Raw genomic sequence first — 27,908 nt, forward strand, 5'->3', positions numbered from 1 at the left:
AGAGGAGATGGAGGGATAGAGAGGAGATAGAGAGGAGATGGAGAGGGTGGGATAGAGAGGATATGGAGAGGGTGGGATAGAGAGGATATGGAGAGGGTGGGATAGAGAGGAGATGGAGAGGGTGGGATAGAGAGGAGATAGAGAGGGTGGGATAGAGATGGAGGGATGAGGGATAGAGAGGAGATGGAGAGGGTGGGATAGAGAGGATATGGAGAGGGTGGGATAGAGAGGATATGGAGAGGGTGGGATAGAGAGGAGATGGAGAGGGTGGGATAGAGAGGAGATGGAGAGGGTGGGATAGAGAGGAGATGGAGAGGGTGGGATAGAGAGGAGATGGAGAGGGTGGGATAGAGAGGATATGGAGAGGGTGGGATAGAGAGGAGATGGAGAGGGTGGGATAGAGAGGAGATGGAGAGGGTGGGATAGAGAGGAGATGGAGAGGGTGGGATAGAGAGGATATGGAGAGGGTGGGATAGAGAGGATATGGAGAGGGTGGGATAGAGAGGATATGGAGAGGGTGGGATAGAGAGGATATGGAGAGGGTGGGATAGAGAGGATATGGAGAGGGTGGGATAGAGAGGATATGGAGAGGGTGGGATAGAGAGGAGATGGAGAGGGTGGGATAGAGAGGAGATGGAGAGGGTGGGATAGAGAGGATATGGAGAGGGTGGGATAGAGAGGATATGGAGAGGGGTGGGATAGAGAGGATATGGAGAGGGTGGGATAGAGAGGATATGGAGGGTGGGATAGAGAGGAGATGGAGAGGAGATGGAGAGGGTGGGATAGAGAGGATATGGAGAGGGTGGGATAGAGAGGATATGGAGAGGGTGGGATAGAGAGGATATGGAGAGGGTGGGATAGAGAGGATATGGAGAGGGTGGGATAGAGAGGATGGAGAGGGTGGATAGAGAGGATATGGAGAGGGTGGGATAGAGAGGATATGGAGAGGGTGGGATAGAGAGGATATGGAGAGGGTGGGATAGAGAGGATATGGAGAGGGTGGGATAGAGAGGATATGGAGAGGGTGGGATAGAGAGGATATGGAGAGGGTGGGATAGAGAGGATATGGAGAGGGTGGGATAGAGAGGATATGGAGAGGGTGGGATAGAGAGGATATGGAGAGGGTGGGATAGAGATGGGATATGGAGAGGGAGGGATAGAGAGGATAGAGAGGAGATGGAGAGGGTGGGATAGAGAGGATATGGAGAGGGTGGGATAGAGAGGATATGGAGAGGGTGGGATAGAGAGGATATGGAGAGGGTGGGATAGAGAGGATATGGAGAGGGTGGGATAGAGAGGATATGGAGAGGGTGGGATAGAGAGGATATGGAGAGGGTGGGATAGAGAGGATATGGAGAGGGTGGGATAGAGAGGATATGGAGAGGGTGGGATAGAGAGGAGATGGAGAGGGTGGGATAGAGAGGAGATGGAGAGGGTGGGGAGAGGAGAGGAGGGATAGAGAGGAGATGGAGAGGGTGGAGAGGGTGGGATAGAGAGAGATGGAGAGGGTGGGATAGAGAGGAGATGGAGGGATAGAGAGGAGATAGAGAGGAGATGGAGAGGGTGGGATAGAGAGGAGATGGTGAGGGTGGGATAGAGAGGAGATGGAGAGGGTGGGATAGAGAGGAGATGGAGAGGGTGGGATAGAGAGGATATGGAGAGGGTGGGATAGAGAGGAGATGGAGGGATAGAGAGGAGATAGAGAGGAGATGGAGAGGGTGGGATAGAGAGGATATGGAGAGGGTGGGATAGAGAGGATATGGAGAGGGTGGGATAGAGAGGAGATGGAGAGGGTGGGATAGAGAGGAGATAGAGAGGGTGGGATAGAGAGGAGATGGTGAGGGTGGGATAGAGAGGATATGGAGAGGGTGGGATAGAGAGGAGATGGAGAGGGTGGGATAGAGAGGATATGGAGAGGGTGGGATAGAGAGGAGATGGAGAGGGTGGGATAGAGAGGATATGGAGAGGGTGGGATAGAGAGGAGATGGAGAGGGTGGGATAGAGAGGATATGGAGAGGGTGGGATAGAGAGGATATGGAGAGGGTGGGATAGAGAGGATATGGAGAGGGTGGGATAGAGAGGATATGGAGAGGGTGGGATAGAGAGGATATGGAGAGGGTGGGATAGAGAGGATATGGAGAGGGATGGGATATGGAGAGGATGGGATATGGAGAGGGTGGGATGGAGGAGGGTGGAGAGGGTGGGATAGAGAGGATATGGAGAGGGTGGGATAGAGAGGATATGGAGAGGGTGGGATCGAGAGGAGATGGAGAGGGTGGGATAGAGAGGATATGGAGAGGGTGGGATAGAGAGGAGATAGAGAGGAGATGGAGAGGGTGGGATAGAGAGGAGATGGAGAGGGTGGGATAGAGAGGAGATGGAGGGATAGAGAGGAGATAGAGAGGAGATGGAGAGGGTGGGATAGAGAGGATATGAGAGGGTGGGATAGAGAGGATATGGAGAGGGTGGGATAGAGAGGAGATGGAGAGGGTGGGATAGAGAGGAGATAGAGAGGGTGGGATAGAGAGGAGATGGTGAGGGTGGGATAGAGAGGAGATGGTGAGGGTGGGATAGAGAGGAGATGGAGAGGGTGGGATAGAGAGGAGATGGAGAGGGTGGTATAGAGAGGATATGGAGAGGGTGGGATAGAGAGGAGATGGAGGGATAGAGAGGAGATAGAGAGGAGATGGAGAGGGTGGGATAGAGAGGATATGGAGAGGGTGGGATAGAGAGGATATGGAGAGGGTGGGATAGAGAGGAGATGGAGAGGGTGGGATAGAGAGGAGATAGAGAGGGTGGTATAGAGAGGATATGGAGAGGGTGGGATAGAGAGGATATGGAGAGGGTGGGATAGAGAGGATATGGAGAGGGTGGGATAGAGAGGATATGGAGAGGGTGGGATAGAGAGGAGATGGAGAGGGTGGGATAGAGAGGATATGGAGAGGGTGGGATAGAGAGGATATGGAGAGGGTGGGATAGAGAGGATATGGAGAGGGTGGGATAGAGAGGATATGGAGAGGGTGGGATAGAGAGGATATGGAGAGGGTGGGATAGAGAGGATATGGAGAGGGTGGGATAGAGAGGATATGGAGAGGGTGGGATCGAGAGGAGATGGAGAGGGTGGGATAGAGAGGATATGGAGAGGGTGGGATAGAGAGGAGATAGAGAGGAGATGGAGAGGGTGGGATAGAGAGGAGATGGAGAGGGTGGGATAGAGAGGAGATGGAGGGATAGAGAGGAGATAGAGAGAGAGGAGATAGAGATGGAGAGGGTGGGATAGAGAGGATATGGAGAGGGTGGGATAGAGAGGATATGGAGAGGGTGGGATAGAGAGGAGATGGAGAGGGTGGGATAGAGAGGAGATATGGAGAGGGTGGGATAGAGAGGAGATGGTGAGGGTGGGATAGAGAGGAGATGGAGAGGGTGGGATAGAGAGGAGATGGAGAGGGTGGGATAGAGAGGATATGGAGAGGGTGGGATAGAGAGGAGATGGAGGGATAGAGAGGAGATAGAGAGGAGATGGAGAGGGTGGGATAGAGAGGATATGGAGAGGGTGGGATATAGAGGATATGGAGAGGGTGGGATAGAGAGGAGATGGAGAGGGTGGGATAGAGAGGAGATAGAGAGGGTGGGATAGAGAGGAGATGGTGAGGGTGGGATAGAGAGGATATGGAGAGGGTGGGATAGAGAGGAGATGGAGGAGATGGAGGGTGGGATAGAGAGGATATGGAGAGGGTGGGATAGAGAGGATATGGAGAGGGTGGGATAGAGAGGATATGGAGAGGGTGGGATAGAGAGGAGATGGAGAGGGTGGGATAGAGAGGATATGGAGAGGGTGGGATAGAGAGGAGATGGAGAGGGTGGGATAGAGAGGATATGGAGAGGGTGGGATAGAGAGGATATGGAGAGGGTGGGATAGAGAGGATATGGAGAGGGTGGGATAGAGAGGATATGGAGAGGGTGGGATAGAGAGGATATGGAGAGGGTGGGATAGAGAGGATATGGAGAGGGTGGGATAGAGAGGATATGGAGAGGGTGGGATAGAGAGGATATGGAGAGGGTGGGATAGAGAGGATATGGAGAGGGTGGGATAGAGAGGATATGGAGAGGGTGGGATAGAGAGGATATGGAGAGGGTGGGATAGAGAGGAGATGGAGAGGGTGGGATAGAGAGGATATGGAGAGGGTGGGATAGAGAGGAGATGGAGGGATAGAGAGGAGATAGAGAGGAGATGGAGAGGGTGGGATAGAGAGGATATGGAGAGGGTGGGATAGAGAGGAGATGGAGGGATAGAGAGGAGATAGAGAGGAGATGGAGAGGGTGGGATAGAGAGGATATGGAGAGGGTGGGATAGAGAGGATATGGAGAGGGTGGGATAGAGAGGAGATGGAGAGGGTGGGATAGAGAGGAGATAGAGAGGGTGGGATAGAGAGGAGATGGAGAGGGTGGGATAGAGAGGAGATGGAGAGGGTGGGATAGAGAGGATATGGAGAGGGTGGGATAGAGAGGAGATGGAGGGATAGAGAGGAGATAGAGAGGAGATGGAGAGGGTGGGATAGAGAGGATATGGAGAGGGTGGGATAGAGAGGATATGGAGAGGGTGGGATAGAGAGGATATGGAGAGGGTGGGATAGAGAGAGAGGATATGGAGAGGGTGGGATAGAGAGGAGGTGGTGAGGGTGGGATAGAGAGGAGATGGAGAGGGTGGGATAGAGAGGATATGGAGAGGGTGGGATAGAGAGGATATGGAGAGGGTGGGATAGAGAGGAGATGGTGGGATAGAGAGGAGATGGTGGGATAGAGAGGAGATGGAGAGGGTGGGATAGAGAGGAGATGGAGAGGGTGGGATAGAGAGGAGATGGAGAGGGTGGGATAGAGAGGAGATGGAGAGGGTGGGATAGAGAGGAGATGGAGAGGGTGGGATAGAGAGGAGATGGAGAGGGTGGGATAGAGAGGAGATGGAGAGGGTGGGATAGAGAGGAGATGGTGAGGGTGGGTTAGAGAGGAGATGGAGAGGGTGGGATAGAGAGGAGATGGAGAGGGTGGGATAGAGAGGAGATGGAGAGGGTGAGATAGAGAGGACATGGAGAGGTGGGATCGAGAGGAGATGGAGGTGGGGATCGAGAGGAGATGGAGAGGGTGGGATAGAGAGGAGATGGAGAGGGTGGGATAGAGAGGAGATGGAGAGGGTGGGATAGAGAGGAGATGGAGAGGGTGGGATAGAGAGGAGATGGAGAGGGTGGGATAGAGAGGAGATGGTGAGGGTGGGATAGAGAGGAGATGGATAGGGTGGGATAGAGAGGAGATGGAGAGGGTGGGATAGAGAGGAGATGGAGAGGGTGGGATAGAGAGGAGATGGTGAGGGTGGGATAGAGAGGAGATGGTGAGGGTGGGATAGAGAGGAGATGGAGAGGGTGGGATAGAGAGGAGATGGAGAGGGTGGGATGGAGAGGAGATGGAGGGATAGAGAGGAGATGGAGAGGGTGGGATAGAGAGGAGATGGAGAGGGTGGGATAGAGAGGAGATGGAGAGGGTGGGATAGAGAGGAGATGGAGAGGGTGGGATAGAGAGGAGATGGTGAGGGTGGGATAGAGAGGAGATGGTGAGGGTGGGATAGAGAGGAGATGGAGAGGGTGGGATAGAGAGGAGATGGAGAGGGTGGGATGGAGAGGAGATGGAGGGATAGAGAGGAGATGGAGAGGGTGGGATAGAGAGGAGATGGAGAGGGTGGGATAGAGAGGAGATGGAGAGGGTGGGATAGAGAGGAGATGGAGAGGGTGGGATAGAGAAACTGGTCTTGAATATATTCTACAGTATGAAGTAATGATACGCTTCAGTGGTCCAAAGAGAATAAGCACAACTTTGAAAGGCTATCAGACATACGCAGCTGCATACTAAGTTACCAATGTTGTTTACTGTGTTGTCTATTGAGATGACATAGTCAAGTGAGAGCCAAACAAATGCAAACAAGACATAGCAACATGGCATTGGTCAATGGACCAGGTAAAGATCAAACATTCAACCTCTGACTGCTTCCTTGTTAAATGAAAATATGTCAAAGGAGGATCTTATATTGCAGTTAACACGCTAAACTCCCTATGATATGTGAGTGTGTAAACTCCAGACCACCATGTGACTAATAGCCAATGATCTGTGTGATGTAGCAAAGAGACCTGCCAGCCCTCAGCCGCTCTCGATTAACACTGCCTGACAAACGATCAATGTGTTGACACGCGAAGAAGCTTATGAAACAGTGTGGTTCTAAAAGCACAATTACATTCTAGGTCCGTTTTACAAGATGACTATAGGCATATCTTTGGGGCAGAGAAAAAAGGAGAGAAAAAATAACACTTTTGTAAAGAAGAATCTAGGCCTCCTGTCTATAGGCTGCTGAACATCCATCATGCAGCTTATTACTGTACATGTCTGGTCCCGTGTGGCTCAGTTGGTAGAGCATGGCACTTGAAATACCAGGGTTGTGGGTTTGATTCCCACGGGGGACCAATGCGAATGACAATGTATGCACTCACTACTGTAAGTCGCTCTCGATAAGAATGTCTGCTAAATTACTCACTACTGTAAGTCGCTCTGGATAAGAGTGTCTGCTAAATGACTCACTAATGTAAGTCGCTCTGGATAAGAGTGTCTGCTAAATGACTCACTACTGTAAGTCTCTCTGGATAAGAGTGTCTGCTAAATGACTCACTACTGTAAGTCGCTCTGGATAAGAGTGTTTGCTAAATGACTCACTACTGTAAGTCGCTCTGGATAAGAGTGTCTGCTAAATGACTCACTACTGTAAGTCGCTCTGGATAAGAGTGTCTGCTAAATGACTCACTACTGTAAGTCGCTCTGGATAAGAGTGTCTGCTAAATGACTCACTACTGTAAGTCGCTCTGGATAAGAGTGTTTGCTAAATGACTCACTACTGTAAGTCGCTCTGGATAAGAGTGTCTGCTAAATGACTCACTACTGTAAGTCTCTCTGGATAAGAGTGTCTGCTAAATGACTCACTACTGTAAGTCTCTCTGGATAAGAGTGTCTGCTAAATGACTCACTACTGTAAGTCGCTCTGGATAAGAGTGTCTGCTAAATGACTCACTACTGTAAGTCTCTCTGGATAAGAGTGTTTACTAAATGACTCACTTCTGTAAGTCGCTCTGGATAAGAGTGTCTGCTAAATGACTCACTACTGTAAGTCGCTCTGGATAAGAGTGTCTGCTAAATGACTCACTACTGTAAGTCGCTCTGGATAAGAGTGTCTGCTAAATGACTCACTACTGTAAGTCGCTCTGGATAAGAGCGTCTGATCAATAACTAACATGTAAACGTAATGTCTCCGTAGCTTCTTCAGCTGTAAAAGTCTAAATAAACATGCATGGGAAGTTGGAGTTGACCAGTGAGTACAGTACCTGTTATGGATAGGTCCTCTGAAGCTCGGGTCAAAGTTGCGTGGTTCACCTGTAAGGGAAGCAGATCATAGAGTGGTTACCATTCATAAACCAAGAGTCTGTTACCTCTAACATGCAACACAACGGTGTCTCGGAGAACTACTCGGCTTAGAAACAGGGAAGTCTATAATATTGCTAAGACAATTTACATGTACAGTGAACAAGTATTTGACACTTTTCTGATTTACTCTATTTTTGTATATTTTTGATTCTTCACCCAAAATGTAATATTAGAGAAAGGGAACCTGAGTTTACAAATACACTTTTTTTTTTACTTGTTTATTTGATGAACAAAGTTATGCAACATCCAATTCCCCTGTGTTAAAAAGTTATTGCTCCCTCAATAACTGGTTGTGTCACCTTTAGCTGAAATGACTGCAACCAAACACTTCCTGTAGTTGCTTATCAGTCTCTCACATCTTACTGTGGAATTTGGTCTTTCGCCAGACATAAATGGGACCCATCTCATCCAAAAAGTTGACTCATGTTTGCTGAAAAGCACCTGGATGAACATCAAGACTCAAGACTCCTGGAAGAATGCTCTATGGACAGATGAGGAAAAAGTATCACTTTTTGGATGGCATGGGTCCAATTATGCCTGGTGAAAACCAAACACTGCATCCCACAGTAAGAACCTTATACCAACGGTTAAGCATTCTGGTGGTAGTTTGATGTTTGGAGATGCTTTGCTGCCTCAGGACCTGGATGACTTGCCTTAATAGAAGGACCCATGAATTCTGCTCTGTATCAGAGAATTCTACAGGAGAATGTCAAGCCTTCCATCGGAGCTGAAACACAGCTGGGTCATGTAGCAAGACAATGATCCAAAAACACACAATAAAGTCTACATTAAAATTGTGAAATAGCAACACATTTGAAGTTTTGGAATGGCCTAGTCGAAGTCCAGACCTAATCCCAATTGAAATGTTGTTGCAGGACTTGAAATGAGCAGTTCATGCTTGAAAACCCACAAATGTTGCTGAGTTACAGCAGTTCTGCATGAACAAGTGCGCCAAACTTACTCCACAGAGACGTGAGAGACTGATCAACAACTACAGGAAGTGTTTGGTTGGAGTCATTGCAGCTAAAGGTGACACAATCAGTTGTTGAGAGTAAGGGGGCAATTACTTTTTCACACAGGGGCACTGGGTGTTGCATAACTTTGTTTAGGAAATAAATCAAAGTATGTAATCATTGTGTTATTTGTTCACTCAGGGTCCATTTATCTAATATTAGGTTTGGGTTGAAGATCTGATAACATTCAGTATCAATAATACGCAAACAAGTAGAGAAAATTAAAAAGGGGGCAAATACTTTTTCACAGCACTGCATGAGATCAACAGAGAAGTTATTGAATGTAGACTACAGAGGAGAAATAAAGTGTTTAAAAACGGTAACATACAGTAGCTGCACCTGGTCTTACTGACAGGAACGGTGATCAATGAGAGGAAGTGAAACAACAACACATCTACCAGTAGACATAGAATTGTGTCTGGTCTGGTCCGGCAATAAGCGTAACATCCAACTGCCTGGGAGGGCACTAACTAGTTCAGTTCACAGCTCCTCCCTGTATCTTCAGTCCAAATGGCACCCTATTCCCCTAACAGTGCATAACTTCCTACCGGTACAAATGTAGTAGACTAAGTAGAGGTGTGCCATTTGTGCCGCATCCTGTGTAGCAGTACTGAGATGCTAAGATGATGCCAAGCTACTATGTGTATGTGTTCGTGCCTGCTTCAGTGTGTGAGAGTGTGTCCACGTCCACTTCCCAACGTGTGTTTGTATGTGTGCTGTATATGTTTTCCGGTGTCCATGTGGAGTTGCAGTATGAACTGTTCCTGTGAGCACATTCATCATCACATAGAGAGTGTAATTTCTCAGAGCAACATGAGTGGGCCTATCTCCCATCTGTCTCTGAAGGCCTGCTTCTGCTCTCAGAGATACAGCCCACTTGGCAGAACCCAGCACCGGGGACACTGTACTACGCACTTGGCCTCCTCACTGAGCACTCATGAATCACTGGGTGTCATTGGCTGAGAGAGAGAGAGTGAGAAAGATACATGGCAACGCTCTCATGTTGACGATCAATCACGTGGCTGAAGTGTTCAACATTTCCGGGTGAAGACATTGTCTCCATCAGCACTGTCCTGACATTCAGGCATCACATTCGGAGGAGGTCATTAGTTATTTATGCAAAGCGAAATGTAAAAGTAGACATTCAAAGGACTTGGACCCATAACCCCCCTGTGCCAGAGACGCTGTGCTCCTCCAACCCACTGAGTATACAGTCCATTGTTCTCTACCGCAATGACGTTGTATTTTGGTTCTAAATAAAGACGCCCGGGACCTTGGAGATTTTCTAGGATTAATCTGCATCTCTCAGCCAAGGACAAAGAGTCACAGGACCAGGTGCAGTCAGCAGGAGACTACAGCAACCTTGGAATTCAGATAAGAGAGAGCGTAGATGTAGAGTTGTGTTAACAGCCTGGTCACGTTTTGCATGACAATGACCACAGGACAAGACATCACAAACAGATCTGGGACCAGGCTACTGAGTTAGCTATTTCCTTATATAGCACATCAAGTTATTTTAATAGGCAAACCACATCCATATGTTTGACACACGGATGCACATCTGTGCTATAAAGATATGAGACATCAATGATGCAGTGACAAACCAATTGGTGATTTAGCCTGCCATGTTCCAAGACATGAAGGTCATGACAGCAACACCATCTATTTCTTCAGGCAAAAGCAGCAAAACAACCGCATTGTCCTTAACTACCATCTAACACCTTAGTATCTGTGTGACCCGGACACAGATGTTTACAAATTTCCCTTAGATGAGTGAAACATGTCGGGATGGACCCCGGGACACCAGCAGGGTCATAGAGAAGGTTTCAATAGAACTTTCAAAGCCAGTTCAATTAACTGCCAATGGCAAATGGCCAAACTAATTCACCATGGACAATTCCTGCAATATATGGCTTCAGAGCAGATATTAGAAACCAGGTCCTGTGCAGTAAGAGACTGGTTTGATCTGTATATGCATGGCGCATGTTGTTGTTTGTATATCCCGGTGGATGTTCCTACAAACCAGCGGCCAGCAGGTAGCATAAGATGAAGTAACATCAGAGGACATTAGAGGTCCAGCTGCTGGGGGCTGTGAGCTGACTACTGTATCTGTTGGACCGGGATCCAAGCAGCCAGGTAGATTAGATGAAGTAACATCAGAGATCATTAGAGGTCCAGCTGCCGGGGGCTGTGAGCTGACTACTGTATCTGTTGGACCGGGATCCAAGCAGCCAGGTAGATTAGATGAAGTAACATCAGAGGACATTAGAGGTCCAGCTGCCGGGGGCTGTGAGCTGACTACTGTATCTGTTGGACCGGGATCCAAGCAGCCAGGTAGATTAGATGAAGTAACATCAGAGGACATTAGAGGTCCAGCTGCCGGGGGCTGTGAGCTGACTACTGTATCTGTTGGACCGGGATCCAAGCAGCCAGGTAGATTAGATGAAGTAACATCAGAGGACATTAGAGGTCCAGCTGCCGGGGGCTGTGAGCTGACTACTGTATCTGTTGGACCGGGATCCAAGCAGCAAAGTAGGTTAAATACAGAGAAAAATCTCTTTCATTGACCTCAGGGTGTGAACATTTCAAACGACTGAGTGCTCCCTGGTCTTTGTCATCCATCGTGGTGAAAACAGACTGGTCTGTACGGGGGGAGGGGGGGGGGATATTGTGGAAGCTAATTCATACAGAGATGAAGGGAAGCTAATGTTGAGAGGACAGATTGCGCAACAGCGAGGGGCAGGAGAATATTGTTTCGGGAGGGCTTGCAATATCGCTCCCCACTTCATTGACAAACCCCACAGTGTCCAACAGGGGAACGGATGGGGGGCCGTGGGCCCCGGCCAACTATAGGGTGTAAAGAGAGGACACCAGCTTGGCGTGGGTGGCTCATCATACTATTGTCTGAATACTCTCTTGGACGTAAAACACAAGTTATCAGGGGACTCAGTTAACACCTAAGAACATTACTCAACAATATGAGTAGCTGAAATGCAATAGATTCTACAGTACACACAAAACCAGGATTTGCTTATTGGGCACAACCTATGAGACCGGACTGCTTGGCTTTATTCCTTGACTGCTTGGCTCACCACAGTAGCCTGCCCTGTTACTTTGATTCTCAAGTGATTTCAGTCCCATTATACAGTACCGGGGGCCTGACATTAAATCGGTAACACTGGGCCACCAGTAGACTCGGCCCTGGTTGACGACTGTGCTGTTTTTAGACTTAACAAGTGTAGAGAGAGTAGTGGATGTGTGATGTGCTGGGGTCAGTCAGGCTGAATGAAGGGCTGTAGTCAACAACATTTGGAAAATGCCTCCAAGGCATACTGTGGCAGTTAGCAAATGTAGTGTTTTGGCTAATGTTGCCTGGTGCCTGCTAGGCTCCTCTACTCTGTGTGTTGGCTCTGTTGCCTGGTCCCTGCTAGGCTCCTCTACTCTGTGTGTTGGCTCTGTTGCCTGGTCCCTGCTAGGCTCCTCTACTCTGTGTGTTGGCTCTGTTGCCTGGTGCCTGCTAGGCTCCTCTACTCTGTGTGTTGGCTCTGTTGCCTGGTGCCTGCTAGGCTCCTCTACTCTGTGTGTTGGCTCTGTTGCCTGCTAGGCTCCTCTACTCTGTGTGTTGGCTCTGTTGCCTGGTCCCTGCTAGGCTCCTCTACTCTCTGTGTTGGCTCTGTTGCCTGGTGCCTGCTAGGCTCCTCTACTCTGTGTGTTGGCTCTGTTGCCTGGTGCCTGCTAGGCTCCTCTACTCTGTGTGTTGGCTCTGTTGCCTGGTGCCTGCTAGGCTCCTCTACTCTGTGTGTTGGCTCTGTTGCCTGGTGCCTGCTAGGCTCCTCTACTCTGTGTGTTGGCTCTGTTGCCTGGTGCCTGCTAGGCTCCTCTACTCTGTGTGTTGGCTCTGTTGCCTGGTGCCTGCTAGGCTCCTCTACTCTGTGTGTTGGCTCTGTTGCCTGGTGCCTGCTAGGCTCCTCTACTCTGTGTGTTGGCTCTGTTGCCTGGTGCCTGCTAGGCTCCTCTACTCTGTGTGTTGGCTCTGTTGCCTGGTGCCTGCTAGGCTCCTCTACTCTGTGTGTTGGCTCTGTTGCCTGGTGCCTGCTAGGCTCCTCTACTCTGTGTGTTGGCTCTGTTGCCTGGTGCCTGCTAGGCTCCTCTACTCTGTGTGTTGGCTCTGTTGCCTGGTGCCTGCTAGGCTCCTCTACTCTGTGTGTTGGCTCTGTTGCCTGGTGCCTGCTAGGCTCCTCTACTCTGTGTGTTGGCTCTGTTGCCTGGTGCCTGCTAGGCTCCTCTACTCTGTGTGTTGGCTCTGTTGCCTGGTGCCTGCTAGGCTCCTCTACTCTGTGTGTTGGCTCTGTTGCCTGGTGCCTGCTAGGCTCCTCTACTCTGTGTGTTGGCTCTGTTGCCTGGTGCCTGCTAGGCTCCTCTACTCTGTGTGTTGGCTCTGTTGCCTGGTGCCTGCTAGGCTCCTCTACTCTGTGTGTTGGCTCTGTTGCCTGGTCCCTGCTAGGCTCCCTCTACTCTGTGTGTTGGCTCTGTTGCCTGGTGCCTGCTAGGCTCCCTCTACTCTGTGTGTTGGCTCTGTTGCCTGGTCCCTGCTAGGCTCCTCTACTCTGTGTGTTGGCTCTGTTGCCTGGTGCCTGCTAGGCTCCTCTACTCTGTGTGTTGGCTCTGTTGCCTGGTGCCTGCTAGGCTCCTCTACTCTGTGTGTTGGCTCTGTTGCCTGGTGCCTGCTAGGCTCCTCTACTCTGTGTGTTGGCTCTGTTGCCTGGTGCCTGCTAGGCTCCTCTACTCTGTGTGTTGGCTCTGTTGCCTGGTGCCTGCTAGGCTCCTCTACTCTGTGTGTTGGCTCTGTTGCCTGGTGCCTGCTAGGCTCCTCTACTCTGTGTGTTGGCTCTGTTGCCTGGTGCCTGCTAGGCTCCTCTACTCTGTGTGTTGGCTCTGTTGCCTGGTGCCTGCTAGGCTCCTCTACTCTGTGTGTTGGCTCTGTTGCCTGGTGCCTGCTAGGCTCCCTCTACTCTGTGTGTTGGCTCTGTTGCCTGGTGCCTGCTAGGCTCCTCTACTCTGTGTGTTGGCTCTGTTGCCTGGTGCCTGCTAGGCTCCTCTACCTGTGTGTTGGCTCTGTTGCCTGGTGCCTGCTAGGCTCCTCTACTCTGTGTGTTGGCTCTGTTGCCTGGTGCCTGCTAGGCTCCTCTACTCTGTGTGTTGGCTCTGTTGCCTGGTGCCTGCTAGGCTCCTCTACTCTGTGTGTTGGCTCTGTTGCCTGGTGCCTGCTAGGCTCCTCTACTCTGTGTGTTGGCTCTGTTGCCTGGTGCCTGCTAGGCTCCTCTACTCTGTGTGTTGGCTCTGTTGCCTGGTGCCTGCTAGGCTCCTCTACTCTGTGTGTTGGCTCTGTTGCCTGGTGCCTGCTAGGCTCCTCTACTCTGTGTGTTGGCTATGTTGCCTGGTGCCTGCTAGGCTCCTCTACTCTCAGTGTGTTGGCTCATCTCACATTGAGGTGTTGTTACATAAGACAGATGATGATGCAGGTTGTGTACATAGAGCAAAGACAAATATGTTGATGTCTGTAGTATGCATGCACAAACAAAGTTTAGGAATGAGGATGTTAGGAGGGTGTATATGTAAAGGATCAAAACACATTTTATTTGTCACATGCGCCGAATACAATACCGGGAAATGCTTACTTACGAGCCCTTCTTAAAACTGCGTCGTTGGATAAGAAAATATTTACAAAAATAAATAAAAAGACCAACAATAAAATAACGAGGCTATATACAGGGTACTGGTACCGAGTCAGTGTGCGGACGTACAGGTAGGTCGAGGTAATATGTACATGTAGGTAGGGGTAGTGACTATGCATAGATAATAAACAGCGAGTAGCAGCAGCGTACAACAAATACAAATAGTCCGGGTAGCCATTTGATTAGCTGTTCAGCAGAAGTATGGCTTGGGGGAAGAAGCTGTTAAGAAGCCTTTTGGACCTGGACATGGCGCTCCTGTACCACTTGCCATGCGGTAGCAGAGAGAAAAGTCTATGAGTAGGGTGGCTGGAGTCTTTGCCAATTGTTAGGGTCTTTCTCTTGTATAGAAGTCCTGGATGGCAGGAAGTTTGGCCCCAGTGATGTACTGGGCTGTAAGCACTACCCTCTGTAGCGTTTTGCGGTCAGAGGCTAAGCAGATGCCATACCAGGCGGTGATGCAACCCGTTAGGATGCTCTTGATGGTGCAGTTCTAGAACTTTGAGAATCTAAGGACCTATACCAAATCTTTTCAGTCTGCTGAGGGGGAATATTGTCGTGCAATCTTCACGACTGTCTTGGTGTGCTTGGAACATTATATTTTTGTTGGTGATGTGGACACCAAGGAACTTGAAGCTCTCAACCTGCTCCACTACAGCCCTGTCAATGAGAATGAGGACGTGCTTGGTCCTCCTTTTCCTGTAGTCCACGATCATCTCCTTTGTCTTGATCACATTGAGGGAGAGGTTGTTATCCTGGCAGCACACGGCCAGGTCTCTGACCTCCTCCCAATACGCTGTCTCATCATTGTTGGTGATCAGGCCTACCACTATTGTGTCATTGGCAAACTTAATGGTGGTGTTGGAATTGTGCTTGGCCACTCCGTCATGGGTAAACAGGGAGTACAGGAGGGGACTAACCACACACCCCTAAGGGGCCCCCGTCTTAAAGATCAGCATGGCAGATGTGTTGTTGCCTACCCTTACCACCTGGGGGAGGCCCGTCAGGATGTCCAGGATCCAGTTGCAGAGGGAGGTGCTTAGTGATGAGCTTTGAGGGCACTATGGTGTTGAACACTGAGCTGTAGTTAATGAACAGCACTCGCACTTAGGCGTTTCGTTTGTCCAGGTGGGAAAGGGCAGTGTGGAGTGCAATAGAGATGGCTGTGGATCTGTTGGGGCGGTATGCAAATTGGAGAGGGTCTAGGGTTTTTCTGGGATGTTTGTGATGATGGGAGCCATGACCAGCCTTTCAAAGCCCTTCATGGCTACAGACGAGAGTGCTACGGGTCAGTAGTCATTTAGGCAGGTTAGCTGGGTGTTCTTTGGCACAGGGACTATGGTGATTTGCTTGAAAGATGTAGTAATTACAGACTCGGTCGTGGACAGGTTGAAAACGTCAGTGAAGACACTTACCAGTTGGTCAGCGCATGCTTCAACATTGTGAATGTTGACCTGTCTAAAGGTCTTACTCACAAAGCGGGGGTAAAGCCCCGCCTTATCCCAGCTCACTGGTCACCATAGCAGCACCCATCCATAGCACGCGCTCCAGCAGGTATATTTCACTGGTCACCCCCAAAGGCAATTCCTCATTCGGCCGCCTATCCTTCCAGTTCTCTGCTGCCAATGACTGGAACGAACTGCAAAAATCACTGAAGCTGGAGACTCATATCTCCCTCACTAGCATTAATCACCAGCTGTCAGAGCAGCTCACAGATCACTGCACCTGTACATAGCCCATCCAACCACCTCATCCCCATACTGTATTTATTTATTTATCTTGCTCCTTTGTACCCCAGTACATCTACTTGCACATTCATCTTCTGCACTTCTATCACTCCAGTGTTTAATTGCTATATTGTAATTATTTCTCCACTATGGACTATTTATTGCCTTACCTTAAAAACAATAGGATGTCTTCAGCCCAGCAAATGAATTGTGGCGATTATAGCTACTCTCTGGGGCGTTGAGGGCAGACTGGTTATGACATTACACATCAGGTTCAGACAGAGGCTTTGTCACTAATCCTCATACTCCAATCCCATTTGCATCCTCAGTCTGCCATAGCGATAGCATTATGGGTCAATGTACACCACAGAACTGACAGCATTGACTGTGACATACTGTACAGAACAGGAGTTTCACTCCAACCACATTCCACTTCCAATCATTCTGTGACTAATCAATGGATGTACTTGAAGATATAGGACAGCTTCAACTAGACGATCTCTAGCATCCTTTCAGAGCGCTGTAAAAGTGACATTGTACAGAAATGAATGTTGTGATGATCATTGGTGGAACAGGATGTTCTTGGTAGAGGGCTGTGAGAGTGACGCTGTACAGAAATGAATGTTGTGATGATCATTGGTGGAACAGGATGTTCTTGGTAGAGGGCTGTGAGAGTGACGTTCTACAGAAATGAATGTTGTGATGATCATTGGTGGAACAGGATGTTCTTGGTAGAGGGCTGTGAGAGTGACGTTCTACAGAAATGAATGTTGTGATGATCATTGGTGGAACAGGATGTTCTTGGTAGAGGGCTGTGAGAGTGACGTTGTACAGAAATGAATGTTGTGATGATCATTGGTGGAACAGGATGTTCTTGGTAGAGGGCTGTGAGAGTGGCTACAGAAATGAATGTTGTGATGATCATTGTGGAACAGGATGTTCTTGGTAGAGGGCTGTGAGAGTGACGTTCACAGAAATGAATGTTGTGATGATCATTGGTGGAACAGGATGTTCTTGGTAGAGGGCTGAGAGTGACGTTCTACAGAAATGAATGTTGTGATGACATTGGTGGAACAGATGTTCTTGGTAGATGAGAGTGACGTTGTACAGAAATGAATGTTGTGATGATCATTGGTGGAACAGGATGTTCTTGGTAGAGGGCTGTGAGAGTGACGTTCTACAGAAATGAATGTTGTGATGATCATTGGTGGAACAGGATGTTCTTGGTAGAGGGCTGTGAGAGTGACGTTGTACAGAAATGAATGTTGTGATGATCATTGGTGGAACAGGATGTTCTTGGTAGAGGGCTGTGAGAGTGACGTTCTACAGAAATGAATGTTGTGATGATCATTGGTGGAACAGGATGTTCTTGGTAGAGGGCTGTGAGAGTGACGTTGTACAGAAATGAATGTTGTGATGATCATTGGTGGAACAGGATGTTCTTGGTAGAGGGCTGTGAGAGTGACGTTCTACAGAAATGAATGTTGTGATGATCATTGGCTCCACAAGGGATGAGGCCAGACTGAATGCATGTGTCTGTTATAAAAGATTTCTCAGGTCACAAACACAGCAGTATATTATTTTATTAAAACACCTCTTAATTGAGATATTGGCCTATTGGGATTGTGTACGTTATTGTCCTAATATACAATATAAGTATAGTACCGTTTCTCCCTGCGCCCTCAAATTCTCCCCATTTCTCTCCATTCCTCAACCTTTCCCCATAAACTCATTGATTACTCAGACACACCAAAACAGGCAGACAGGGGAACCACCGTCCCACAGGCTTCTTTCATAAGGTGACCAGGAAAATGGCTCAACAACTGCAGGTGCAACGCATGGGTTGGACCTGAGATGCCTCTTGGTTGACCTTTTCTCATTCTATCTATTCAGGAACATATTAAAGACTCTGGGAGTGGTGTTTTTCACCTTGAGGACATGTCTCGCTTGTTAGTATTCTGTCAGGTCTGTCTCTACTGTAGCAACCCTGTCTGTGGTCCTGTGGTGCCCAGTTGGTAGAGCATGGTACTTGCAATGCCAGGGTTGCAGGTTCGATTTCCATGGGGGATCAGTGAGAAGAAAACGTATGAAACCTCTCCTGTAATTCTATCTGGATGAATGTGTTTGCTAAATGACTAAAATATAACTATGTTCTGTCTCTCCACCAAACCCAACTTAGAGGCTTGGCACACCAATCTCAACTCTGCTTGGTGGGTTATGACACACAGGCAGTGTGAGTGGCCTGAACAATAAACTCCTCTGAGGCTCCATTGGGTGCAGCGTGCTGATCACACTCTCTCTGCCCAACCTAAATGATTTAGAAGCAGCTGCAGATGGCTGTATTATATTTTAGATATGGACACACACACTCTTTCTCTCTAAACAGTTCCCTCTCTCTCACTATTCCTCAGGGGCACCAAACCTGGTCTAGGCCTGGGATCATCACCTAGATTCAGCCACGGGCCAATTTTTCTTGAGCGGAAGTTCAGGGTGCCGGAACATAATTACAAATAATTTGTGGATGGCAAATGGACTACAAGAAGTCAGACTAAAACATAATAATTTCAAACCTTGCTTACATCCTAAGTATACGATCGAATACAGTTGAAGTCTGAAGTTTACATGCACCTCAACCAAATACATTTAAACTTCGTTTTTCACAATTCCTGACATTTAATGCTAGTAAAAATCCCTGTCTTGGGTCAGTTAGGATCCCCAATTTATTTTAAGAATGTGAAATGTCAGAATAATAGTAGAGAGAATGATTTATTTCTGCTTTTATTTCTTTCATCACATTCCCAGTGGGTCAGAAGTTTACATACACTCAATTAGTATTTGGTAGCATTGCCTTTAAATTGTTTAACTTGGGTCAAACGTTTCAGGTAGTCTTCCACAAGCTTCCCACAATAAGTTGGGTGAATGTTGGCCCATTCCTCCTGACAGAGCTGTTGTAACTGAGTCAGGTTTGTAGGCCTCCTTGCTCGCACAAGCTTTTTCAGTTCTGCCCACAAATTTTCTATAGGATTGAGGTCAGGGCTTTGTGATGGCCACTCCAATAACTTGACTTTGTTGTCCTGAAGCAATTTTGTCACAACTTTGTAAGTATGCTTGGGGTCATTGTCCATTTGGAAGAACTGTTTGCGACCAAGCTTTAACTTCCTGACTAATGTCTTGAGATGTTGCTTCAATATATCCACATAATTTTCCACACTCATGATGGCATCTATTTTGTGAAACGCACCAGTCTCTCCTGCAGCAAAGCAACAATTTCAAAGATTCTGAGTTACAGTTCATATAAGGAAATTAGCCAATTTAAATGTATAGATTAGAGTCTAATGAATTTACTTCACATGACTGTGAATACAGATATGCATCTTTCGGTCACAGATTATTTTTTATTTTTTTAAAGTTAAGGTAAGGGCGTGAATCAGAAAGTAGAGAGAGAGGTAGAGAGAGAGAGACAGTAGAGGGGCAGAGTAGAGAGAGGGGCAGAGTAGAGAGAGAGGCAGTAGAGGGTCAGAGTAGAGAGACAGTAGAGGGTCAGAGTAGAGAGAGAGAGAGAGAGAGGGGCAGAGTAGAGAGAGGGGCAAAGTAAATAGGGAGGCAGACTAGAGAGAGAGAGGGGTAGAGTGAGAGAAGGGCAGAGTAGAGAGAGGGGCAGAGTAAATAGAGAGGCAGACTAGAGAGAGAGAGGGGCAGAGTAGAAAGAGAGAGAGACAGGGGCAACTCATCCCAAACCATCTCAATTGGGTTGAGGTCGGGTGATTGTGGAGGCCAGGTCATCTGATGCAGCACTGGTGACTGGTGACACTGTCAGTGATTTATTTAGAATTCAAGGCACACTTAGCCAGCATGGCTACCACAGCATTCTGCAGCAATACACCATCCCATCTGGTTTGCGCTCAGTTGGACTATAATTTGTTTTTCAACAGGACAATGACCCAACACAACTCCAGGCTGTGTAAGGCCTATTTGACCAAGAAGGAGAATGATGGGGTGCTGCATCAGATTACCTGGCCTCCACAATCCCCAACCTCAACCAAATTGAGATGGTTTGGGATGAGACGGACTGGAGAGTGAAGGAAAAGCAGCCAGCAAGTGCTCAGCATGTGTAGGAACTCCTTCAAGACTGTTGAATAAGCATTCCAGGTGAAGCTGGTTGAGAGAATTCCAAGAGTGTGCCGTTGTCATCAAGGCAAAGGGTGGCTATTTAATGAATCTCAAATATATTGTGATTTGTTTAACACTTACTACATGATTCCATATGAGATTTCATAGTTTGTGTCTTCACTATTATTCTATAATGTAGAAAATTGTAAAAAATTAAGAAAAACCCTTCAATGAGTAGATGTCCTAAAACGTTTGACCGGCTGATCGGTTGATCTGCTCAGAAAACATAAAAATCATACGTGAGCCGCCAGTTCCTCTTTTGAGAGACAGGAACTCATATAACCAACTCCTGAGTCCTCCCTGAGCTTAACTCGGTTCCCCAATAGATAATCTGCCCGTGTAGGTATCAAACCCACAACGTTTATGTTACAACCAGCATGTTCCAACCAACTGAGCCCCCGGAACTACACTCGGCTGGAATATCTGGAGTGGACTCTCACTGAGTTAGTACATTAAGACATGACTAGTATTTATAACATCTCCCTGTTACCAGCCTTGTAAACACACCACACTGACATCCACTCTGTAGGGGAAAGAGGCAGCAGGGTACAGGATGGGCTCCCACAGGGGGTTTGGGTTAGTATTTCAGTGTCAGCCTCTGGCAGCTAGCCTACAGCAAACAGAGAGGCAGAGTAGAGAGAGAGTAGAGAGGTAGAGTAGAGAGAGGTAGAGACAGGGGCAGAGTAGAGAGAGAGAGAGAGGGGGCAGAGTAGAGAGAGAGGGGGCAGAGTAGAGAGAGAGAAGGGCAGAGTAGAGAGAGAGAAGGGCAGAGTAGAGAGAGAGAAGGGCAGAGTAGAGAGAGAGAGGGGCAGAGTAGAGAGAGAGAGGGGAGGAGTAGAGAGAGAGAGGGGCAGAGTAGAGAGAGAGGGGGCAGAGTAGAGAGAGAGAAGGGCAGAGTAGAGAGAGAGAAGGGCAGAGTAGAGAGAGAGAAGGGCAGAGTAGAGAGAGAGAGTAGAGAGAGAGGGGGGCAGAGTGATGGGCAGAGTAGAGAGAGAGGGCAGAGTGATGGGCAGAGTAGAGAGAGAGGGCAGAGTAGAGAGAGAGGTAGAGAGAGAGGGGCAGAGTAGAGAGAGAGGTAGAGAGAGGGGGCAGAGTAGAGAGAGAGGTAGAGAGAGAGGGGCAGAGTAGAGAGAGAGGTAGAGAGAGGGGGCAGAGTAGAGAGAGAGGTAGATAGAGGGGGCAGAGTAGAGAGAGAGAGGTAGAGAGAGAGGGGCAGAGTAGAGAGAGAGGTAGAGAGAGAGGGGCAGAGTAGAGAGAGAGGTAGAGAGAGAGGGGCAGAGTAGAGAGAGAGGTAGAGAGAGAGGGGCAGAGTAGAGAGAGAGGGGCAGAGTAGAGAGTAGAGAGAGAGAGAGAGTAGAGAGAGAGATCGGAGCAGAGTAGAGAGAGAGGCAGGCAGTGTTTGGGGGATTGTGACCTTGGCTACTTGTGTGATGTAGCAGGGTGTGATGGGACAGAAATGCAGCTAGGTCCCCAGGCATATCAGTAGCAGCCCTGTGTTCCTGTGAAATTAGTCTCTCATGCTGGATCAGTGACAAGCTCAACAGGCTTTGGTTTGGGTTTATATGGATTTTAAGGTTGAGTCACGGGAATGACGCCTGTTTCTTCATCTCCGTCTTGTGTAATGTGTAGGTTCAGGGAGAGACAGCACAGCTTAAATGCTTAGCTACACATAAACACACACAATGTTTCTTTATTGTCATTCACACAGTAAATATTGCATTTCAGACTGCCTCCTCTCCCTAACTACAGCGGAGCTTCAATGTCGAGCATAACAACTCAGTAATTCGACTCTGTTGTCAATTTGCCTGAGGTTGCATGGGGTGTTACAGGACCCAAAGCAATCAGACTTACTTGACTTCACTGATTAAGTGACAGTAAGAATTGGTTCTGGATCAGCCTCCTAACGTGATCAATGTCAGTAAGAACCCTGGGTTATCCTCAGGATAAAGGATTCTCATAAGCGTATGCCTCTACCACTCTCTCCTTTCCTTCTCATCTCTCACAGTCATTTTGTCATTCAAATCAGCCTGATGTTGGCTGAGAAACCGGTGCAACGCAGCACATCCCTGAGGTGTTATGCAAGTCCCTCACCTCCTCACATATAGAATAAATAACACAGGGAGCAACAGTAGCTGACTTTCATCTCAGGATAATGATCCATCTGAGTGGAATCTGTTGATAGACCTGAATCATTCAGTACAGTGTGTTGCTCTCAACCAAAGTCCTCATCACCAACCTCACAGTAACAGGGACTGAAGCGGTTTTCTATGTGTGTTGTAACGGCAGCTGTTTCACTCACTATACACAGTTTGTATCGTTGAGTTGTGTTTAATAAATCATTGTCAGTTTTAATCAATCAGCACAATCATCCACAATTAGATTAGAGCCACTCGTTGTATAATGTCAGTTAGCCCACTACCCCAACAAAGAAAGGGACTGTATTCATACTGCAAACTGGATATCCAAAGCCTTCGTGCATAGCGTTGCCTGTAACAAGGAGACACAGCTGGACATTGAGAGCCAACTCTGTTCACTTCGCACAGGGTTTACAAAAGGTAGTTCATGTTTGCCTGTCGTGATACGAAGCCAGTTTGTGGAAGTATTTACTGTCTCAAGCCTGCCAGCACTGTGAATACCTTTCTGTAGTCTCTAAACACACCAGGGAACCGTGATATCCTGCTGTAGTAGCCAGAGAAAAGCACTGAAGAATTTCATAGGGGAAGAACCTCATTCAATAGAATGAGTAGGAGCATTATAAAGAGTAAATTAAAATGTGTAGGAGTACCACCCAGCGATCATCAGTCTTCATATTACGTGTGATAGCAGAGGCAACTAACAGTGGCAGGTAGCCTAGTGGTTAGAGAGTTGGGCCAGTAATTGAAAGGTTGCTAGATCAAATCCCCGAGCTGACAAGTTAAAAATCTGTCGTTCTGCCCCTGAACAAGGCAGTTAACCCACTGTTCCCCGGTAGGCCGCCATTGTCAATAAGAATTTGTTCTTAACTGATTTGCCTAGTTAAATAAAGGTTCAATAAAAAGTCAATCATGGCACTTATTCCTGTCTGAAGGGATGAGGCATCTGAACTACGACCGCAGTAGTTTATAAGGAGAGGAGAGTCTTTGAAAAAAAGTATTCCTAGCTCTTTGTCAGCCTCTGTGAAAAGTCTGCATTGCCTGGGTGTGAGAATGCCACGCTCAGGCAACCTGACCATGTGAGAAATGTGTTAATTAACAAGGTGACCAGCTCAACATTTTTGTTGCTGAACGAGACTCAATCTAAACAGTCACTTACGAACTTAAGTATTTTCTACCTTTCTGAATGACAACATCATTCAGGATGCATTAGTGATGAAAGTATTGGCTGTGGATCCATTATAATAGGTTGAGGATGAATGAAGGGACTGTCTATGACTGTGCAAATGTATGATTTAACATTTTTATTTGTCTGTAAAAATGCACTAGAAGTGTGAATGTTGGTGTGTGATGGAAAATGCACAAATTGAGCATGTCTGCAAGTGTGCATTGATTCGATGTGTATTGGTGCTTGATTGACTAGCGTTCCTGTGTGTGTGTGTGTGTGTGACCATTCACCTCGCATTTCCATTTGCAGGTTGAGGCAGGTTGGCGAGGACTATAGAGTTTTTGCACCTATCATCCCTCTCTGCATGACAGCCCTGCCCTGAGCTGCCTGTGAAAGGCCATTTGAACAGGCTGGCTGACTGAGCACCAGCACCAGAGATGCCACTTGGACACAGCAGCTGACCTGAACATGGGGAGTCGGCACAACTCCATCCCATGCTCCACTGGCTGAGTCTCCAACTGCCCAGGTTGCATTTAAAGACGCAGGGCCTCGTTTCCTTTTCAGATGGAGGAGCGTAAGATTATCCCAAATCTCTCAACAATAAAACACCAAAATGTGGCATTGGCACATGATCAACTCACGTGTACCATACGCATGATCAACTCACGTGTACCATACGCATGATCAACTCGCGTGTACCATAAGCATGATCAACTCGCGTGTACCATAAGCATGATCAACTCGCGTGTACCATAAGCATGATCAACTCGCGTGTACCATAAGCATGATCAACTCTTGTGTACCATAAGCATGATCAACTCACGTGTACCATAAGCATGATCAACTCACGTGTACCATACGCATGATCAACTCACGTGTACCATAAGCATGATCAACTCACGTGTACCATAAGCATGATCAACTCACGTGTACCATAAGCATGATCAACTCACGTGTACCATAAGCATGATCAACTCACGTGTACCATAAGCATGATCAACTCACGTGTACCATAAGCATGATCAACTCACGTGTACCATAAGCATGATCAACTCACGTGTAGCATAAGCATGATCAACTCACGTGTACCATAAGCATGATCAACTCGCGTGTACCATAAGCATGATCAACTCGCGTGTACCATAAGCATGATCAACTCGCGTGTACCATAAGCATGATCAACTCGCGTGTACCATAAGCATGATCAACTCGCGTGTACCATAAGCATGATCAACTCGCGTGTACCATAAGCATGATCAACTCGCGTGTACCATAAGCATGATCAACTCACGTGTACCATAAGCATGATCAACTCACGTGTACCATAAGCATGATCAACTCGCGTGTACCATAAGCATGATCAACTCACGTGTACCATAAGCATGATCAACTCACGTGTACCATAAGCATGATCAACTCACGTGTACCATAAGCATGATCAACTCACGTGTACCATAAGCATGATCAACTCACGTGTACCATAAGCATGATCAACTCACGTGTACCATAAGCATGATCAACTCACGTGTACCATAAGCATGATCAACTCACGTGTACCATAAGCATGATCAACTCACGGTACCATAAGCATGATCAACTCACGTGTACCATAAGCATGATCAACTCACGTGTACCATAAGCATGATCAACTCACGTGTACCATAAGCATGATCAACTCACGTGTACCATAAGCATGATCAACTCACGTGTACCATAAGCATGATCAACTCACGTGTACCATAAGCATGATCAACTCACGTGTACCATAAGCATGATCAACTCGCGTGTAGCATAAGCATGATCAACTCACGTGTACCATAAGCATGATCAACTCACGTGTACCATAAGCATGATCAACTCACGTGTACCATAAGCATGATCAACTCACGTGTACCATAAGCATGATCAACTCACGTGTACCATAAGCATGATCAACTCACGTGTACCATAAGCATGATCAACTCATGTGTACCATAAGCATGATCAACTCACGTGTACCATAAGCATGATCAACTCACGTGTACCATAAGCATGATCAACTCACATGTACCATTTTTTAAGAACAAATTCTTATTTTCAATGACGGCCTAGGAACAGTGGGTTAACTGCCTGTTCAGGGGCAGAACGACAGATTTGTACCTTGTCAGCACGGGGGCTTGAACTTGCAACCTTCCGGTTACTAGTCCAACACTAACCACTAGGCTACTCTGCCGCCCCAGCACCATAAGCACGCACTATTCATTATAAAATGCTGATGTTCGGAACATCATTTTGTACTGTACAGTACGGCTTCCTCTGCTTCAACACAATGTTCAAGTGTGGGCTGAATTCTGAGTGGGCAGTTGGAGGTCTCAAGAGATGGCAGCGAGAGTCTATTTCACTGCAGCCAATCCTCATCTCCAGCTGACAGGCTACAAACATGATTGGCAGGGGCCTGGAGTCATGGGAACTGAGTGAAACCCTGGGTCAGTGTGTAGGGAGAGATGAGAGACACTGCAGCTTTCCCATGAAGTCATACTGAGTAGACTGACTATGTCACTTACTGACAATTACAATGCTATATACATCTGCCAGTTGTCACAGCATGAACTGGGCTGGTTGAATTAGCAGTCTTTTGACAAATTCACCAATAATATGGATGGCTTGAGCCTAATTATAATGAATGATCATGTACAGAAATGATTGACTATAATGAGGGTTCACCTCCTATGATAATGACTGTAAAACCGTTACTTATAAGATGCCATGACATGCACTGTCTATAATAACCAACAGACATGAGTCATAAAGCCCTTGATGTATTGACTATTATACTGTAATTACATAAGCCATAGCTTGCATATCTCTGCATGCACTACAATAGGGGAAAGGGAAAGATGGATACCTAGTCAGTTGTACAACTGAATTCCTTCAACTGAAATGGATCTTCTGAATCAGAGAGGTGCAGGGGCTGCCTTAATCAACATCCACGTCTACGTATTAGTGCTCCTTTGTCTGACAATCTGTGGTAAACTGTGTTATTACCGTGTTACTGTTTATGAAAGCTGTCGTTTCACAATTGAAACACTGTAGTAATGTGGTTTCTATGGCATCTGGCACGAGTCCCGGATTTTCATAGACAACCTAACAAAGAGGACCAGCTAATGGACCAGTAAATCTTCACAGAGATTGACTATCCATATGCCGACCAGAGGACAACTCTCACTTAGGGACAAAGGCAAAAATCTATTGTCTTTTACATCGTTTGCCTTGTATTTGCCAAATAACAACGGACATGGTTAATGAGTATTGTTGTTCGTCTTGGCTTTCAGATGCAATTCACTTTTTTTCTTCATCAAAACAATACCTTTAGGTCTTTCGTCTGTTGTCAACGGTTGGGGAAAATAAAACAGTCTTAAATCGTTAGAATTAAGCTATAGTATGTGTTTAATACTGTAACAATAACATGTCGTACCAATACGGTTAGCTAGGTACACTACATGCCAAGTGTCAATCCCCAAGAGGATGCCCTGTATTATGTGAAACAATACATTTAAAACTACGCTCGACTTCCATAGCAAACTACGATTGTTAGTTCCACTGGTGTTACATTTCATGATTCGAGTGACAGAAACAATATCTTAACGTTACCATGTTTATATCCAGTAGCCTACTTTCAAATTAAAATATTATCGCGAAGCAATTTCTAATTTGGTAGGAGGCTCCATTCATGATTCATTATCGGCATCCAGTTGTAGCGCTTTCTATGAACGTTACACTGACATAACATTGTTACATTGTATCTTGCTTCAATGTTACATTTTGTAAATCAGCCCTAGCGCGAAAAGCCGCCCCAATAACCAAAGTCAAGAATAGCGTTTGAAGAATATCGTTGTTGGCTACCCTTTGTTGTCTTGAAGAAAGAACTTGAGGTTACCGACGTTAAACAAGGACGAATGTGGCGACTCACCATAGTATGAAGGAGGAATGTCTGTCTTTCTAGCCATTGCACCTCAGACAGGAGATTCTGCACCGTCTTTGAGATGGCATATGAGGCTTGAGATGTGAATACAGCGTTTGAATGGCCCAGTCTACGTAAATACAGCAGCTCCAGCCCTTGGTTTGAGCTGTCTCCACCACGCAGCTGAGCGTCAGCGGTGTTTACAGCACCATGTATTGTCATCAACTGTGTGATTAAAACCCATAAAGGCACACACACACCAGGGCTGATTGCAATGAAAATGTTTTACATGAATCTCGATGTAGACCTGATTCACATTTGACACATAGTTACAATCATCTATATTGTGAATGTATTAGTCAAATTTGAAAGCAATATGGTCACACTACAGTTGGTCATGCTTTATTTGGATAGTCTGGATAGTACTTAACCCTTACCCTAACCTTTATTCTGATCCTAACCCTAAACTCAACCCTTAGGATTAGGATCAGAATAAAGTTTAGGGTAAGGGTTG

General features: G+C 47.1%; 1 protein-coding gene and 1 non-coding gene across 4 annotated transcripts in view; one reads left to right on the top strand and one right to left on the bottom strand.

The window, feature by feature from the left end:
• The window catches only part of LOC115109062 (choline transporter-like protein 5-B), a 100,563-nt gene extending 72,973 nt beyond the window's left edge, over positions 1 to 27,590 (bottom strand). Inside the window, exons 1-2 of one of the 3 annotated variants that reach the window (XM_029633634.2) lie at positions 27,404 to 27,590; positions 7,413 to 7,461 (exon numbers count right to left, since the gene is read on the bottom strand). In XM_029633634.2, the coding sequence (XP_029489494.1) occupies positions 7,413 to 7,461; positions 27,404 to 27,440 (86 nt within the window). In that variant the 5' untranslated portion in view covers positions 27,441 to 27,590. The remainder of the gene's footprint in view (positions 1 to 7,412; positions 7,462 to 27,403) is intronic. The other 2 variants (XM_029633635.2, XM_029633633.2) reach the window with 2 other exon arrangements.
• On the top strand, positions 6,429 to 6,504 carry trnas-uga (transfer RNA serine (anticodon UGA)). The gene has a single exon. It is a non-coding gene; the product is annotated as a tRNA-Ser (tRNA).
• Positions 27,591 to 27,908: the final 318 nt, after the last annotated feature.

Source organism: Oncorhynchus nerka, linkage group LG25, assembly GCF_034236695.1.
Source record: "Oncorhynchus nerka isolate Pitt River linkage group LG25, Oner_Uvic_2.0, whole genome shotgun sequence".
NCBI classification, from domain to species: domain Eukaryota; kingdom Metazoa; phylum Chordata; class Actinopteri; order Salmoniformes; family Salmonidae; genus Oncorhynchus; species Oncorhynchus nerka.